The sequence below is a fragment of the Atractosteus spatula genome, chromosome 10, assembly GCF_055471065.1.
Source record: "Atractosteus spatula isolate fAtrSpa1 chromosome 10, fAtrSpa1.hap1, whole genome shotgun sequence".
In the NCBI taxonomy this organism is placed as follows: Eukaryota; Metazoa; Chordata; class Actinopteri; order Semionotiformes; family Lepisosteidae; genus Atractosteus; species Atractosteus spatula.
This window is the reverse complement of record NC_142715.1, coordinates 29,310,894-29,323,551: the sequence shown is the minus strand read 5'-3', so window position 1 is coordinate 29,323,551 and position 12,658 is coordinate 29,310,894. Positions and strand designations below refer to the sequence as shown.

Here is a 12,658-nt window from a genome sequence, read left to right as displayed (position 1 = left end):
ACTTACATTAAACGTAAGGCAGACGCCTGCTGCTGTCCATTGTAGCGGCGAGGCTTAATAATAAGGCAGAATTAAGTGTTTCTGAGCTTCCCAAATGAGGCCCCATTTCTCTGTTCATCTCTGTGGTGCAGCCACAGAGAGACCATTAGTGCAGGGTGATTTAAGGTCCTAGGACAGCTCCCAAAGGGGGGTGCACTTAGCTAAGCCTGGCTATCATGATCAATGGTCATCCATTGGCGCCTATCTGTCTAGGGAGTGCCAGATGGACATTGGGACTGCATTCCTAAGTGTCAGGAGTAAGTGACTCATATCTCACCTTGATCAACCAATCAGGGACTGGTAGGGCCCTACCAGTAACCCACGTGGGACTCTGATGCCCATGGAACTTTCAGCCAATCAACGAGCTGAAGTTCCTCCAGGTAAAAACAGGCAACACAGAGAGCCTGGGAGATTCAGATTCAGTAAGATTCAGATTCAGAAGGGATTCTGGAGAGGATTCTGTGGACTGTTCTAAAGGGAATTCAAAGGAGAATTCCAGGGCAGGACAGCCCAGGAGCAGAAGGCTCCCAAGGGCAGGACATTCTCGCAGCGCGCCTCCTGACCATCCTGAGACTCAGCCCGGACAACTACGGAACGGCCAGTGTGTCCGAGTGCCAGAACTTTCCTTTGTTCTAAAAGTCTAGAGTGGAGGTTGCCAGAGAGTAACCAGCAACAGGTCGGAACTGTGGACAGCTGAATCACTATTCAGAACTAGCTCTTCATCAGGAACGAACCGGTCCTCTTCCTGATTTACTGGGACCCACAGTCATCTTTTCTCCTGTGCAAAAACTTTGCTAGTTAAAGTCAACACTAACTAGCCGGTCAGTGAGCATCAGCAGCGCACCGTCGCAAGCCGCACAGCACAGCCTGGCACCGAGCCAGAGAGCGCGGATTGGACAGCAACAAGCCTGCAGCTGATTGTTTGTGCCCGCAGGAGATATGAATCCCCAGAAATTGGATGAGTATTCAACTTCAATGCATTACAGCTCGAGAATTCAATTGTTATCCAAACCAGTTGATATCAATTTAATTCCTAAGAGTTATGTACTTGTCTGAGTATCTAATGTAGAAGTTATAACCAAGTTCATTTACGAAACGGTTTAAATGAATGATATACTGAACGTATGTCCTCTTGATGTGTAACACTTCGTAACTGATTGAATATATACCTTTTGTATTCTGATAACCCTCTCGATAAGATCTGTTAGGTTTATATGCATATTCTATGTATTAATAAATGTATCCTCGTGTATTAGTACCTGTGTGTGTGCGTTGTTTGAGTTATGTCGCCTGGTTGGATTCTAAAGCCATCAAAAGAATCAACTTTGTGATTTACTGCTACAATTAATAATTGTCTCAGTAAATGCCCAAACCCTACAGAACTGGTGCCTTCAGAGAGCCACTATGATTACATATTTGGCGTCCCTGAACCGGTTTTTCCCTACACCATAATGATAAACTCTAAACGACGAGAAAGAAAGGCACTGGCAGGATTTGAATTCAGGTTCACCAGTTTACTAGACAGGTACTTTAACCAGCTAAGCTGTGGCCCTGGTGGAGGCCTGCCCTTTTACAGCCACTTGGACACACCACTCTGAGACACCTGCGTTCTGTTTGCGCCGAGCCTGCTCGCTCAGCAAGTGACGAGAATGGCTTTTATCTGGTAATTTCATGTCCGAGGAACTCAATATGCTTTTTATGTTCAACAGGATGTCCACTACAGCCGGCAATGAAGCGCATCACAGGCTCTGTGGCTTGACATCTTCCAAGGAAAATGTTGAAATCATAAGTGGAAGATAAAAATTGTCCTTGAGTAGAGCAGAGTGGTTTCTCCCTATGTTTGCATTAGTTTCCTTCAGGTGGTCTAGTTTCTTGCCAGCAGCCATATCACTCTGCAACTCACAACTAACAACCCACTGAAACTAAATAAGTGTGAGCCTGACCAGTACCTGGATGGGAGACCTCCTGGGAAAAACTAGTTGCTGCTAGAAGAGGTGTTAGTGGGGCCAGCAGGTGGTGCTAATACCCCAGTATAGTGATGGGGACACTATACAGTAAACTGGCTCTGCCCTTCAGGTAAGATGTAAAACTGAGGTCCTGACTCCTTTTGGCCATTAAAAATGCCGGGATGTCTTTCAAAAAGAGTAGAAGCCAAAGTAGAGGATATTACTGAGGACTAACTGTCCCTCTGTTCTACATAGATGTGTTAAATTTCCCATTGGCCTTTACCAATCATGGCCTCCTAATAATCCCCATCTATGATTTGGCTTCACTACTCACTACACATTACTCATTACTCACTGAGAGCTGGTGTGTGGTGAGCATTCTTGTGCACTATGGCTGTGGTCCCATCTTCCAGGTGGGGTTCCACATTGGTGGTGGTGGAGGGGAGTCCCCATTACCTGTAAAGTGCTTTAAATGGAGTGTCCAGAAAAGTGCTATATAAGTACAAGCAATTATTAATTATATTTTTATTACCACAGTCCAAAAACATTCTGATATTATTTTAGCAAGTTAGTTTAAAAAGGCCTGAACCTTTATGACCATGAGTTTTACAATGTCAGTCATTTCTGTTTATAGTTTTAACTTTCCTGTGTTCCAGTTATTTAAATCCAGATGCTTTTGTAACTCTCTTTAGCTATACATTTTCTGTAGGTTTAGGATTAGTGATGCTATACAGTGTCTTCTTGCAGGACCCTTGATTTCTCTTGATTTGTAGGGGAATTTAAATAACATTTAGGTTGTATCATGTTGTGTCTAGCTTTGTGTACAGTGTTTTTTTACATTTGTGTCGATCTCCTGATACTTATGATTTGAAACAAACAAGTAACTTTCTTCTTTCTTATGATTTTATCATTGCGAGTGACCAAGGGCTCCTTAATTTTTAATGATACCTTTAACGTCATACATTAGAAATGAGCATAACAAAACCAAAGATTATTGCAAAGCAAAACTTTAATAAAACGTATCAAAATATATTCCCATCAAAAGTGGTACATTCAGAACTGTACATCAATCAACAATTTTATTTCCTATATCTGGAACATCAAAAGGTATTAAAAGAAAGGCTGAGCAGAAATGGAATGTTCAAGTCTCAATTTTGCAAAACACAAGCTGCAGGACAGCGTGGAAACAGTGGAGTGAAGTGGACTCAGGTCACAGTGTGAGTGTGGAAACAGTGGAGTGAAGTGGACTCAGGTCACAGACAGTGTCAGTGTGGAAACAGTGGAGTGAAGTGGACTCAGGTCACAGTGTGAGTGTGGAAACAGTGGAGTGAAGTGGACTCAGGTCACAGACAGTGTCAGTGTGGAAACAGTGGAGTGAAGTGGACTCAGGTCACAGACAGTGTCAGTGTGGAAACAGTGGAGTGAAGTGGACTCAGGTCACAGTGTGAGTGTGGAAACAGTGGAGTGAAGTGGACTCAGACAGTCACAGACAGTCTCAGTGCTCAGAACTGTTGTAAGACTGTGTGACTCTGTTGGTGAAGCTCTTCTGTGTCTAGACCTACAGGAGGAGCTTCTCCCAGACAGCCCTGTCAGTCTCACAGCACCCATCCTCTCCCTGAGACTCGTCCCCAACATCATCGTAGTCAGTCCTGTCAGGGGCAGGGGCTCCTTCTTCAGAGGGCAGTGTGGGCAGGACCCTGTCCACTCCAGGGCCAGCGTGGGGGACACCTGACAGAGAGACACAGACTCATATTTTTACAAATGACTCAGTTATTAACATAATACTGATACAAATAAGTATTATGAAAATGGTGAATATCAGAAATGACTGAGTAGATAAATTAATAATTAAATCATAAAGTCATAATCATAAGCCCCCAACTTGTAAAGATTTTGCCAAATATATTCCCAATAGTGAAATATTTGTTATTAACAACACAACACACACATAATTACACACAACATAAACATACAGCACACAATTACAAATTTGCTAACAAGGTGTTTTAGACACCTACATCCTAACCATCCAGAAAATCCTCAAACTGCTACCAAGTATTCAGCTTTTACAGAACACCTACATAAAAGAAAGAGATAAATCAAACCTTCTAAACCAAAGACATTACAACCTACAGTTAAATCTCTCTCTTTGTGAACCCAACTGTTACAAAATGAATGGGAGCCTATCTCCCTGTTCTAAAGATGCTCCCACTAGCCAGGAGAGGCACTTTTTAACCAAGGGATTCTCTAAACAAGAAATTAAAGTTTCTAAAAACAACAGAAGGGCAAGCTCTCTTTATGAGGGTCAAAGACTAAACTCCAATCTGGTCTTTCCAGTTGATCTAGACAAGTAGTAGAAGCAAGAAATAGCTCTGTCATTCCTGGACGGTTGATTGACAATCATTTACCCAGAACTTAACTAAACTTTATAGTTGCTTTGATCACTGAATCTCACACCTCAACATCTCAGCAAACATCTCCTTGCTTTGCAGCCCCTAGTCATGTACTGGAATTGGAATTGGAATTGGAATTGATGACATTACCCAGGTGTACCTAGATTTTTTAAAACACTTACAGTCACAATAATAATAATTGCTTACATTTATATAGCGCTTTTCTGGACACTCCACAGGCAATGGGGACTCCCCTCCACCACCACCAATGTGCAGCTGGATGATGCAACGGCAGCCATAGTGCACCAGAACACTCACCACACATCAGCGATCAGTGGGGAGGAGAGCAGAGTAATTAAGCCAATTTATAGAGGGGGATTGTTAGGAGGCCATGATTGATAAAGGCCAACGGGAAATTTGACCAGGACGCCAGGGTACACCCCTACTCTTTTCGAGAAACACCCTGGGATTTTTAATGACCACAGCGAGTCAGGACCTCAGTTTTTACATCTCATCCGAAGGACGGTGCCTGTTTACAGTATAGTGTCCCCGTCACTACACTGGGGCATTAGGACCCACATGGACCACAGGGTTAGCGCCTCCTGCTAGCCCCACTAACGCCTCTTCCAGCAGCAACCTTAGTTTTTCCCAGGAGGTCTCCCATCCAGGTACTGACCAAGCTCACACCTGCTTAGCTTCAGTGGGTTGCCAATTGTGAGTGCAGTGCAGTGAATGGGGATTTTAATTTTCTGTAACAATCAGAAATTATAGCAGTATATTTTGAGAGTACTTGTAGACTTCTAGGAACTAATCAAACATAATAATCTATAGTTTCACACATGTATTCTAACCAAACAATATACAATTTATTGATATAATTATAATTTGCATAACACAAAATAAGCATAATAGAACATATCTGAGAAGTAATCTGCTTTGATATCAATGGCTATTAGTGGACTAACAGTTATAGTATACAGAATAGATGTTACAATATTGTAGTCAAAAGTGTTTAATAGGATTTTTTAAAATTAAATTGTATCTTTTTGGAAGACTTGATGATTCAGTGTAGAATTCACTTATACTTATGAAGTATCAATGCTCTTAAACCACAGTGAGGAAGACCTAGTAATTTCTGAGCCTAGTAATTCTCTCTGCATTCAGAGAACAGAATTCCTGGTCTTGGGGAATCTAAAGCTTTGCTCTGTCTAGACCTTACTCCCTCATCATTGATCAGCTGCTGATCAATTTAAATCATCTGATTGGCTGGGTGTGTCAGTAGGTGGGTTTCAATGACACTCTGATCTTTGTGATCTAACTTTGTACAATTCAGGTCTCTCCGCCTTTATTGGCTGTTATTGATCCTTGTAGGACATGACAGAGTGAAGCCACTGCTACTGCAAAATGCCTGATTCCCCCCTGTCTTGGATGAGAGTGCAACAGAGATGGATTACTGAAGGTTATCTTCCCATCCCTGAACTACCTCACCCACACTGAGCCCCCTGGCTGTAGCCCCCTTTACCTGAAATGGGGTAACCCTCACTGTCCCCCACATCACTGTATCCAGAGGGTGTCTTATCAGGGAGGAGTCTTCCTGTAAACAGAAGAGCAGGTCAGTAATGTCTCTGTCATTCTGACACAAACTGGCCTCTTCATTTCCAGTTAGTGTTTATTTGCAGATATGAAATTAGGTTGAGACTAATTTCTAATGACAAAGGCTACTGTGGGCTGGTACAGGGGGTACTGATGAATCTTATTTATAATAACTCACCTGACACAGTGTCTGGACTCTGGGGCACAGTGATGGCATCATCATAGTACTCTGGACCCTCTTCTTTCACAGAGGACATCAGCTCTCCTGAAGCACACAGAGCAATGTGTCACTGTCACTCATCAGAACACTGACTCATCTAAAGAGCAGGACTGCTGGACCTCGTCAGAACACACTGATTAACTAAACATCAAGTTACGACTAAAACACCAGAGTCTTAAGTACAGGAGATCAGGGACCCTGATTTCCTCTCCTATTCATGTCTGTCATACATTTAAAACTAATCCTAGGTTTTGAATTAAGATGTTGAGGGACAACAGGGCAGTGACGTACGGATGTATTTGGACAGAGAGCAGTGATGTGAGCCCTATAATCCAAATGTGCCGTGCAGTGCACAGAATCAGACTCTCTGGGATTGGTGCAGTGTTTCTCTATGGGACTGGACTGAAATAACTCACCTGACAAGGCATCTGGGCTCTGAGGTACAGTTACAGCATCATCATAGTACTCTGGGGCCTCTTCCGTCACAGGGGACATCAGCTGTCCTGAACCACAAAGAGTACAGATTCAGTGACGCATATCAGAGCACTGATTTATCTAGAGCACATGACTGCTGGAGCTCCTCAGAACACACTGATTAACTGAACATCACATTGGAACTAAAACTCCAGACAAGTACAGGAGATCAGGGAACCTGATTTCTAGTCCTATTCACTTCAGTAAGAAATTTAAAACAATTCTTAAAATTTAAAATAAGATGTTGAAGGACAACAGGGCAGAGAAAGGTTGGTTGTATTTGGACAGAGAGTGATTTGAACACTATGTGCAACTGAAGAGGAGCTGGACACTGGCAGCACAGTGACCAAGACTGAGTGTGCAGGGCAGAGATCACAGAGAGAGAGAGAGAGAGTCAGAGAGTCAGATTCATGTGACTGGTGCAGAATAACACAGACTACGTATTCAGAAGCTGAGATCAAAGACATAGTAGAGAGAGTCAGACTCACTGAGATTGGTGCAGAGTTTCCCCATGTGACTAGACTGAAGTAACTGACCTGACAAGGCATCTGGGCTCTGAGCTACAGTTACAGCATCATCATAGTACTCTGGGATCTCTTCTTTCAGAGAGGTTATCGAGTCTCCTGAACCACAGAGAGAGACAGAGAATTTACACTTCCGGACTCAGACTTAGTTTGACCATAGAGCTGCAAAGTTATTGTAAAGTGTGATTTTAAATGTTTTATGGTGTATAGTTAAGCCAGAACTCTAGAGTCGCTGATTTATCTGATCTGAAAGGCAGTTTTTACAGCATGCTGTTCCCCAGTCTCCTTTTCTATCAAAACCAATGAAAGCAGCACCCTGTTTACCACCCCAGTATTGACCAGCTATAGTTTTGCTCAGCATCTGTGATCTGCCGAGATAAGGCTAGTGTGAGGCAACATTGAAGAGTTGGCTTTATAAGGTATCAAACACATGTGGTTCTATTTGTATAATTCAGGATTTTCTACTTAAGTTCTCTAAATGTCTGCCTGGTTTGGGATGAGAGAGAGTACTGGACTGAAGACACCCCCACTCCCACACTGAGCCCCCTGACTCCATCTTCCCTCACCTGGTACTGGGTCTCCCTCACTGTCCTCCACATCGTCATATCCAGAGGGCATCTCATCAGAGAGGAATCTCCCTGTGAACAGGAGGACAGATCAATACCTGCAGTCGGACAGCAGCCTCAGTGTCCTCTACTGGAAGAGAAGCCAGGGTGTGAGTTTGTGTTTATAAGGCAGATCCAGATTCGTGCTGTGTTGATTTTCGTCACTTAGTTTGACACCAGTTGAGAAAAAACCCTACAGGTTTAAAACTAAAAAATACTCTTTTTGTCAGAAACCAGTTGAGTGAGATTTTCTACAAGTGTTATCCTCAGATCTTCCTCCGAGGGTGGAGACTAATCACACCTGAAGACTCTCTCCACTCACCTCTCCTGGGGGCGCTGTAGGTTCCCTCTCTGGCCAGTTTGTACTCTATTTCCTCGTAGACGGCATCATGATAAGGGGTGAGTGCTCCCTTAGATAGGGCTGTGTGAGGAAACAGACACTCAGGGTTAACATGCAGGGAGCAGAGTACAAGATCAAACATTGACTACTAAACCTTCTTTGGACATTAGAGCACCTAAATGTTATGCTTCTGGATTTGCAAATTTCTTGATATCTCCATCTTTAATTGTTGATAATCTTTCTTAAACTTCAAATGGTTTTCTCTACCAGGTTTATTCCTCAAGGGAATTATATAAATATCAGTTCCATGTGAGTGACAGAAATGACCACTAGAGGTCACTATGTGGATGGTGAGTTCTCTCCCTACCTTTCCTCAGCTTCCTGTTCTGGATCAGCTGCCCCACTAACAGAGCCAGCACCACGAAGAGCAGAGCTCCCAGCAGCAGGAGGACCAGGGGCGAGGCGGACAGGCCTCCCAGCGGCTGTGTCTGGGGTGTTGTCCTGGTTCTGCCTGAGAGTGGGGGAGACAATGGATGAACAGGGATCAGGAGAGGTGCTCTTGGGCTCATATACAGATGCAGCCATTCAAAGTGCGCGTCACAGACACGTACCGCAGGTGACGTCGCTCAGTATGACGCAAGATGACGCGTGGCATCGCAGTAAGTGATTGGTTGACCGACAGGGGCACTCGTGGTCCGTTGGTCTGTCGTAGAAAGACTTACAGTAAAAACGTCTTTGCTGTGCCCGTTGTAGATATTGAATTTTACCACTGAAGGGAAATCTTAGTAGCTGAGCATAAAAAGAATAGGAGCATACTGTAACGCGTGTGAAGGCCATAAACGATATTAATTTTGGAACATAAACATACAGTATATAGCTGGTCTTGGTACTTTAAAGAAAAAAATACACACCGGTATTCCATTTCTCCCTAAACATTGTAAGCTTCGAAGTCTTTAACTAACGTGATACCGGAGTCAACAAGCATACTTTTAGAATTTGATTAAAAGGGAATATAATATGGAATCGCGTGTCTCAAGAATTTAATAACGGTATGATTATATCCGTGTACTGCGGCAGGGCTGTGTAGGGCTGTTTCGCCTGCCTTCTCACGCGAGCTGTCTTGTAGCCGACTGGTCTAGGTGCGTGCCTGCCAACGGGCAGGGTGTGTGCTCGAATCCAGCTGGTTTTATTTATTTATTTTTTAATCGCGTAACATATTACCGTATGCAAACTGTACTGTATACAGTATGTATATGTATATTTAATGTCTTAACTGTGCCTGTTTAATTGAATTTAAAAAAATTATTTAACACGAACATTAAGCTGTTTACATCTTCCGCCTGAGAACAGTCACCCGTTGCTACCCAACGCAGAATGGTGATTGGCTGACACCATCTGACACCCCTCTGATTGGAGAAAAAAGACGTGCTGGTTTGCTATACATACTGTAACAGGAAGAGGATTTCTTTCTATTCAAAACGTGTATTTTAAAAGTTTAAGAAGTAAAAACCTTACAGCGTACACAGATTTCTAAACTGATCAGGATCGTTATCTTTGTCTTATGCATAATAATGTTCACCGCTCTGTGCAGCAAATTAATAATAAACTTTATTTTATATAGCGTTTTAAACGAATAAGTAATTAGATTGCTCATAAACCTAATCACTTGCTTTTTCTTTTTATTTAGGCTCAGATTTCAACTATAGATCGTATTATTAATAACCATAATAACAACCAACCAACAAAAACAACCATATAAACATAATACCAACCAAAAACATAGATAACAACCACAATACAAAATCAAATATATCAAACCATTTTACTCTCGCAAAGTCCTCCAATTATCATAATCCCGCCCCTTATGCAAAACCAAACCTTCCTCCCATCCCAGTTTATCCTGTTTATCATAAACAAAATCCACCTCAATTTTCAACATAAAGCATTACACAAAATCAATACCTCAACACTCCATACTCAACAACGATAATTCACAAACAGCCAGAACATGTAACTACACATTCCCAAACAGACCTAATTTCCATAACCCCGCCCCTTATGCAAAACCAACATCCCTCCCCTGTTCTCTCTCTCCCCTGGCGGTTGTAATTGTTTTTATTTTCAAATAAATTTTAGCAAAGTCATGCATTTTAAAAATCTTAAGATTTTTATATTTATGTCTTTATTTAGTGGTTTCATTAGTGACAAAGGCTAAACTTTCTTGGAAAAATGTCTTTTATGTAAACCATGTTTGCTATTTATTCATTCAGGGCTAAAATATGTTCATTGTATTCTAATGAAAGAAGGGTTCCTTTCGCCGTAGTCGGGAGCCTAGCCTTTAACTAGTAAGTACTGTACTTACTGGGTTTTTGAGGGGGGGGGGGAGTGTCTTTCGCTGGAAATCTCGCCTCCTACTTTGAAAATACCCGTGAGACCGGTTCAATTCGTCGCAGCCAGCACTCCTGCAGAGAGGGGGGTTGTACTTGCAGTGTATGCAGTACACGCGTTATGCTCTTCGTTAATGTCTAAGCCGGAACATATCATTATATCTCATTTTGTATTTCTTAAAAAAAATCGTTTTCCCAGCCTAACAGTATTGTTTTTAACCTGTAAATTTGCTGGACAGAGAGGTGAACATTATTACACAGAAGACAAAGATAGCGATTTACGTTGCATTGTGTATCGTGCTGCTTTAATACAGTTTTAAATAATTGGAAGTCTAAACAGTATCAGCTTTATTTATGGGTTTTAAATAAAGGTGATTTAAACGCGATTTAAATCAATATAAATGTTTATATTGTAACGCATAGGTGACTATTCATTGTTATTAAAATGACTTAAATTCGATCATGTTGTGATATTTAGAAATATACATTTGTTTGGTGCGAGTGAAGTTTTATTTAATCTCAGAGCCATTCTGATTCTTCTGGAAGCCAGTTTCCGCCAGGGAGTAAAAAAAAAAACACACTATGGTATTCTCTCCAATGCAGTGCAGTTAAAAACATACCTCTGATGCTGCTCCTAAATGAATATCGTTTATGACCATCAGAAGCTTTATGCTCCTTTTCTTTTTTCCAGTGGATTGAACAGGGAGAGGCATTTCATGATGTACTTTTCACTGATGAAACAACAGTTGGTCTGGAACAGTTTTCAACCATGTCGTTTTATAAAAAGGGGAGATATGTACACGTTACTGAAGCTAAAAGTTTAGCCTTTGTCACTAATGTAAACACTAAATAAAGACGTATAGAAATCCCTACGTTACAGACTGTATATGGCTGTTATTGGTAGTTTAAAGAAAAAATACACACCAGTATTCCACTTTCTCCCTAAACATTTTAAGCATCAGAGTCTTACATGTGGTTATTTATTGCATAATTTAATTTTGAAAGCCACTGAGACATCAGGTACTACTGTTGTATTTATGAAAAAGAAACAAAAAAAACATACTAACAACTGTGCCATCCTACTCCTTAGTTAATACATTTTATTATTCATAAACAGTTAACATTGTTAGCAAAATATTTTGAATTATATTTAACCCTATTTTTTCTTTAGTTTTGTATTTAACTTATTATATGATAGTCAGACTTAATGTATATTTGAACAATGAAATGAAAATATATTTTTACAAGATTTTACATTAAGCACTTAAAATTAATATGGTTAATAAAAGTAAACTGTAACATGCTGTAACAAGATCGGTTAAACTGCGAAGAAAATGCTTTCAGAGAAAATGTTTCAGGTGTGAAGAACATAGATCTCTAATGCAATTTCAACCAAACCTGTTCCCACACACCCTGCCCCCACTACCATTAGAATATACACAAACATTTTAGCGTTCATTCTGAGCAGAAGACCCTCACACCTGAAGAGTGCTGGCTGTGACGAATTAAACCGGTCTAACTGGCTTCAATCACAGACCATGTGACATGGGACTCAGTAAACTAACAGCGCCACTGGATTTGATAATACCTAACCAAAATCCGCAATATGGAAACAGAACCTGTGTGATTGTTGATAGATGATGTACTCGTAACAGTTTTTCAAGACGAACTACAACATTTAAAAAATGACTTGTATGTACTTGATATCTCTAATCAATCCACGGGTCCCAGCACAAAACGAAAGTAAAATGCATACCGTTTCGCGCTTCTTATTAGTTGCTCAAAAGTAATTTGACCGTATGAAATGCATAATATAAACCTAGAAACATATACGTGAGCAGTACTTAAGCACTGTAGTATCGGTGTTAAGACATACCTCTCAAATACTGTAAATCAAGTTAAAAATATCTCAAGACCGATTCTGGTCGTAATGAAACCATGTTTCGTGTATGTTTTCTTTTTCATCTTGAAATAACTCATTTCTAAATACCTTTTTCACTGTTAACATCTTGCAGCAACTTTGCGAGCAAAATATACACTCTGACAGTTCATCCTGCTACCAACATTAAATAAAACAAATCTTAAGATTTCTATATTTATGTCTTTATTTAGTGGTTTCATTAGTGACAAAGGCTAA

General features: G+C 41.0%; 2 protein-coding genes across 2 annotated transcripts in view; one reads left to right on the top strand and one right to left on the bottom strand.

Annotated features, from left to right (window-relative positions):
* LOC148827801 (scavenger receptor cysteine-rich type 1 protein M130-like) overlaps positions 1–12,658 on the top strand; it is a 446,693-nt gene that overhangs the window by 74,532 nt on the left and 359,503 nt on the right. The gene's annotated exons all lie outside the window — the stretch shown is intronic.
* Positions 3,544–12,658, bottom strand: part of LOC148827815 (scavenger receptor cysteine-rich type 1 protein M130-like) — a 104,618-nt gene continuing 95,503 nt past the window's right edge. The window contains exons 13-21 of the mRNA XM_088926148.1: positions 11,995–12,002; positions 8,502–8,622; positions 8,117–8,215; positions 7,756–7,827; positions 7,202–7,288; positions 6,590–6,694; positions 6,150–6,236; positions 5,901–5,972; positions 3,544–3,713 (exon numbers count right to left, since the gene is read on the bottom strand). Coding sequence (XP_088782274.1) covers positions 3,544–3,713; positions 5,901–5,972; positions 6,150–6,236; positions 6,590–6,694; positions 7,202–7,288; positions 7,756–7,827; positions 8,117–8,215; positions 8,502–8,622; positions 11,995–12,002 — 821 coding nt within the window. The remainder of the gene's footprint in view (positions 3,714–5,900; positions 5,973–6,149; positions 6,237–6,589; positions 6,695–7,201; positions 7,289–7,755; positions 7,828–8,116; positions 8,216–8,501; positions 8,623–11,994; positions 12,003–12,658) is intronic.